This window comes from Hyperoodon ampullatus (assembly GCF_949752795.1).
Source record: "Hyperoodon ampullatus genome assembly, chromosome: 16".
In the NCBI taxonomy this organism is placed as follows: Eukaryota; Metazoa; Chordata; class Mammalia; order Artiodactyla; family Ziphiidae; genus Hyperoodon; species Hyperoodon ampullatus.
Window position 1 is genome coordinate 59,136,745 of NC_136929.1, and position 6,000 is coordinate 59,142,744.

The 6,000-nt window shown below is 39.9% G+C and overlaps 1 protein-coding gene across 4 annotated transcripts in view; it reads left to right on the forward strand.

Annotated features, from left to right (window-relative positions):
* The window catches only part of RB1 (RB transcriptional corepressor 1), a gene marked incomplete at its 3' end in the record, with an annotated part of 134,842 nt that extends 130,062 nt beyond the window's left edge, over nucleotides 1–4,780 (forward strand). For 2 of the 4 annotated variants that reach the window (XM_079721829.1, XM_079721831.1), the window contains exon 27: nucleotides 1,264–1,337. In XM_079721829.1, coding sequence (XP_079577955.1) covers nucleotides 1,264–1,337 — 74 coding nt within the window. Of the gene's footprint in view, nucleotides 1–1,232; nucleotides 1,338–4,604 lie in introns of those variants that run through there. The other 2 variants (XM_079721828.1, XM_079721830.1) reach the window with 2 other exon arrangements.
* Nucleotides 4,781–6,000: the final 1,220 nt, after the last annotated feature.

The following is a 6,000-nucleotide window of genomic DNA, read 5'->3' on the forward strand; positions in this document are numbered from 1 at the left end:
CTCTCAATATGTCTCTGTAGATACTAACTTTGAAATATAAAGTGTTTTTAAAAATACTTTTGATTTTCTAAACCATATTTCTATGTGTATTATTTTGAAGAGTACTATTGAAACTAAATTAAATTTGGTGGTTATAAATGGATCTCTTTTTGGATTTTACATCAACTAATATACTCCTGTTTTAACTTTTAAATAATTGTAGCTTTTCCCCCCAGTACATGAAAATAGACATGAAGCTTATAACCAAAATCAGACCTTAAAAACATGTGGAAGCATTTTGGAACCCACAAATATGCATTTTAAAAGGAGCAGAAAGCTGTAAAAACGTGTATATTTTCTTATAGAAGAGCTCAGTTGCTGTAGTCAGTACATTTCGCAGTGACACACTTATTAGCTATGACCGTGAATTCCCTCTGCCAGGCTGAAGTTCAGGGCCTTTGTGCAGCTGAAAATTGAGAAGAGGTAGCAGGAGTTTTAACCCATAAGGATAAGGAATTCTCCAGGTTGCTCTTCAGCTTTCCTCAAAAAAACTGTATTCAGAAAAAGGTCATTGCACAGTGCTAGATTGCTCAGAGTGGAAGGGCCGGAAGGGGAGACTTAGAGTCACTCCTTTCTTTACCAAGCGTGAGTGTCCTTTGTGCTGCTTTATGAAGAGCCTTTGCCCACCTCTAAAATCAAGTTAAGATTTTTAAAAATTACTTAAGAGAAGCATTCTGGTTTTGTGTTGTAATTAATAATACATTTTTAAATGTCCACATCCAAATTAAATGAGCCGTGAGCTGATGTGTTTGCAGTACTTGCAGCGGGTCTCCAAACACAAGGGAATTCCTGGCTTTATGAAGAATAACATTCACTTCATCTGACCAGCCCAGAATTCTGTTTTGCTCAGGTGCCAAACTTAACCGTATCATCTCTAGAACAGTGGTCTACAAAGTTGGGCACACTGGGTGTGTGTAAGACCACATTTTGGGGGTACATAAAGAGACTATTAGAATATTTGTCTTTATCTCATCTATTTTAATGTTTGGGGTATGTGTGTCTTATAATTTAGACACATATACATACATACATACATATATACTTTAGTGGCACATGCTTGGAAAAAAATTTGCTGATGGGGATGTATGATCTAAAAAACGAAACCACTGCTTTTGCGAGGCCCTGGGCTCCATCAGTTTGGCGTAAGCATAACATATGTGGCAGCCCTTTACCAGCTTACCCAGCACCGTCAGTGCTGTTAACATTTCTTCATCCTTGTTTTAGCATCTACTCGAACACGAATGCAAAAGCAGAAAATGAATGATAGCACGGATACCTCAAACAGGGAAGACAAGTGAGGACCTCGCGACCTTGGTGGGCACCCTGTACATCTCCGGCTTCATCGTCTCCCACAGATCTGACTGTAGAGCTCTCCCAGGTTCCGTTTACGGCCACATTTGATACATACCTTCAGCTCTTTCTGTGGATAGCACAGTTGAGTATTTGTGCAGGGGATTCCTAAGCCACTTACAACATTGTAGTCACTAGCACATGCATTGTTATTGTGCAAGATTGAAAATCCTGTGCCAGTCCTGCCATTTAAAAAGCTGTAGCAGATGTTTCCGTCTCCAAAATACAGTAAATCCCCTACATACGAACCTTCAAGATACGAACTTTCAAAGATGCGAACAATTGAATCCAGCAAGGAACCAGAACCTGTGCCATTAATGTCAGGCATGAGTGAAATTGCAGCCTGCCCTCCGTCCCCTATTGCTGACGATCCTTCAGTTCTGCCATCTCCCACCTCCTCTCCCTCCTCCAGTCAGTAACTCTCAGTAACCTCTTCAGGCGATGCCAGCCCCTGTGTGCCAGCTGTTGTACTGTACTACTGTACTTTTCAAGGTACTGTACTGTAAGATTAAAAATGTTTTCTTTATTTTTTGTGTTTGTTTGTTTTTTTAATGTATTATTTGTGTGAAAAGTATTATAAAGCTATTACAGTACAGTACTATATAGCCGATTGTGTTAGTTGGGTACCTAGGCTAACTTCGCTGGACTTACAAACAAATTGGTCTTATGAAGCACGCTCTGAATGGAACTCGTTCGTATGTAGGGGTTTTACTTATAATTGCTCTGCTTTACAGATGGTGGCAGGATCCCCTGGGAATGAGAGTCCTCACAACCTGTGCCTATCTGAGTACTTTGTCTTCTCTTGTGGCATGTATGTGATGTTTGCTCTTATTTTTATTAATTTATATTTATTTTTTTAACTTAACATGAACACCCTTAGAAAATGCGTCTTGTCTTCCAAATGCAATTTGGCTGACTGCCCCCATTCACCCAAATGATCCTGAGCTCTTGTGCTAAAACATATATTAGAAACTAGGGGAAAATTACTAATTTTTACACATTAGATTTTAGTTTACTCATGGAAACTAAATGGATGTACTGTGTGTTTGTTTTATAAATATTAGTTTTTAAATACAAACAGAAAGCAAAGTATAAACATATGAGATACTGTCATACTACTGATACAGATTTCATACCTCAGGACTTGTAAAAATTTATTGATTCTTCATCCAACTCATGTTTTAAAATAAAGAGTTATTAATAGTACTCTTGGTTTTTATACCGTGCAGATCACTGAATTCATGAAGTACCCATCTAGTGCTTGGAAACTAAAGTGTTCAGCTAGAGCTTTGCTACAGAGGACCCTAATACAGTATATCCCAAGTGCACTTTCTAACGTTTCTGGGTCCTGAAGCATCAAGATACAAAATAATTTTACTCCACAAACAGACTGTTAACTATAGGAGCCTTAATTTTTTTCTTAGAGAGTTATATAATTACATCTCAGCAATTACTCTGCCCTCCTGAATGCGGGAAGAGGGTGTGTTTGTTCTGGAATGGTACATGTCTTCCATGTATCTTTTGAACTAGCAGTTGTCCTTTTTTTTCCTTAATTCAGCATGGTCTAACACTGGCATATTCAAAGCCGCATCATTTCTCATCCAAAATGCAGGTAACGAAAGGTCTTTGGGTTAGGCATTAATGTTTCTCTCTGATTTTGTGCAAAAGCTTCAATTTAAAACAGCTGCATTAGAAAAGAGGCGCTCCCCCCTCCAACACCTAAAGGTGTATTTAAATATCTTGTGTGATTAACTTATTTAGAGATGGTATAATTTAAATTAGGTGGTATTTAAGGTAGCATCTACTAGCTTTTAGGAAAATTACTTTGTCTAAACTCAGAGTTCTTTTTAAAAAGAAACCTGGTCTTATTTGTTAGAAAAAACTTTATTTTGTGCTCAGTTAAGTTGCAAACTTATTTTTTTTTTGTCAGTTATCTTGATAACAAAGGCACTAGAAAGCTTTATCTCATTTCCTCATTCATTTTTGCATGAATATCAAACAAATCAGTTAGTTTTTAGGTCAGGGGCTTACCACATTTCTGAGTCTTTTGCTAATAAGTTCATGTTAGAATTAGTGTCAGAACTTAAGGAACTTCAGAGATCATGTATTGAGATTTCTTAAATAAGGCTTCAGATATTGCTTTATTGCTTTTTGTATTGGTTAAAACTGTACATTTAAAATCGCTATGTTACTATTTTCTACAATTAACAATAGTTTGTCTATTTTTAAATAAATTAGTTGTTAAGAGTCTTAATGGTCTGATGTGGTCTTTGTATTAAGTGCACTAATGTTCTCTTCGGTATCTAAATTCTCTCCTAGTATCTCATCCATTCTTAGCCTTTAAGAATGGGCTTTAGGGCTTCCCTGGTGGCGCAGTGGTTGAGAATCCGCCTGCTAATGCAGGGGACACGGGTTCGAGCCCTGGTCTGGGAGGATCCCACATGCCGCGGAGCAACTGGGCCCGTGAGCCACAACTACTGAGCCTGCGCGTCTGGAGCCGTGCTCCGCAAAGAGAGGCTGTGACAGTGAGAGGCCGGCGCGCCGCGATGAAGAGTGGCCCCCGCTTGCCACGACTAGAGAAAGCCCTCGCACAGCAACGAAGACCCAACACAGCCAAAAATAAATAAATAAATAAAATAAAATAAAAAAGAATGGGCTTTATATGCTGATGAATCCCAAATGTATTTCTCCAGCCCTGACCTCTTCATGGAGGTCAGAGCTCTCCAGCCAACAGAACTGTTGATTCCTACGCCTCCTCCCCACCCAACTTCTCAAAATATAAACCAAAATCAAACAAAAGCACCCTTTTCTACCCTAGTCTTTTCCCATGTTACTGAACACTTGCTCAAGATAAAAACCTGAGTCTTCTATTAGCTATTGTCTGGACCACTGTTAAAGAATTCTAACTGGTTTCCACTTCCCTCTCTTTCCTCTTTACCTTTCTACTCCTTAAAGACCCCTTTAAATTGATTCACTTTGCTCCTCTCCTTGAAGTATTCAGACTCCTGATCGCAGCCTGGGAAGCGGCCCCTACCTTCTTCTCCGTCCTGTTCTCAGGCTACTTTCTCCCTGCTCACCGTGCTTTACCCCCACTGGCCTTCTGCTCTTATGACGCCAAGCCCATCCCTACCTCAGGCTTTTATATTTGCTGTTCCTTCTGTCCAGGATGCTCCTCCGCCAGGATTTTGCTTAGCTGGTTTCCTCTTGTCTTTCAGGGCTCAGCTCAGAGGCCTTCCTTGACACCCAAGCTAAAATCCTTCCTCTGTACTGTGCCACTCTCCTTCAAAAGTGTAACGGCATTCATCACCATCAGAAACTGCCTTACTTGGGTTGCCTATTGCCTGTTTACCCACCCCAGCATCAACTTGGCTGGTCTTACCTACTACTGTAGTTCTAGCATCTAGAAGAAGCCCGTATGTAGGGGGGAAAAGAGGTATGTTTTCTGTATGTTTTCCAAGTATGTAGAAACGATATTCTCTTTCTCTTTGAAATGCCATGTACTGAGTACCTACTGTATTTCAGGCACTTTCTAAATGTAAGTGATACAACAACAAATTAAGATTACCCCTCTCTGTGGAACTTACATTCTAATTCTAGTTTCGGGAAAAGAGAGCAAACGAATAAATAAATGAGGAATATAGTATATGTGATTGTATTAAGTTCTGTGGAGAAAGACGTGCCAGGGAGGAGGACAGGGAGTCAGGCAGGGAGAGTTCTAACACTTAGAGGAGAGTGGTCAGGGCAAGACTTGCCGAGGTGCTATTTGCACAAAGTGTTGCAGAGGGTGAGGGAGTGAGCCAGGCACCAGAGCGGGTAGAACAGAACACAGAGAGGAAAAGCCAGTGCTCAGAGGTGGGTGTGCGTCGGGTGTGTCTGAGGAAACATAAGATGTCATAGTAAGATGGAGAGTTTTAAGAAAAGGAGTTGGGGCGGGGCGGGGGGCAAGTATCTCTTTTCATCTAACACAGAGTTTATAAAGGCCTTTCCTACCAAGCATCCTTCATATATATATATATATATATATGTCTGCAGTCCTTTATCTGCAGTTGTGAAATCCAAAAAGCTTTCAAAACCAAGTGGTTCTGTGTGTTTGGTGCCAAAAGTCATATGGCATCAAAAACATACCTAGACTGGCATAGAGCTATTGAGAGGCTTTATCCCACTTAGTGGAAATATTCGTTTCACCATTAATGCACTCATTTGGGGGATCTAACCTAGGCCCTGCTTAGGTATCACGTATTATGTAATATATGTACCATATGATCATACTAAACTCCAAAAAAAATTAAACACATCTGGTACCAAGGGATAATCTTGAGTTGAAGTAATACGATTTCTCAAAAACAGGTGGACAGTAAAAGTCCCTCCTTCTGGAACAGCAGCATGTTTGTCCCTGAAGGAAGAAAGGCAAATAAAGAAGTTCCAGCAGGAAAAGGAGCAAGCATACCTCAGTGGACTGTATTTATGTTGGATGCGGATCTTCCATGAAATGCAGTCTCTTAGGGAAGAATCAAGCAGCCTTTATAACATTAAAAATTTTTAGTCTGGATGATAGAAAACTGATCACTTCTGGAGATTAATTTAGTATTCCAGTAATTAAAGCGCTTTATA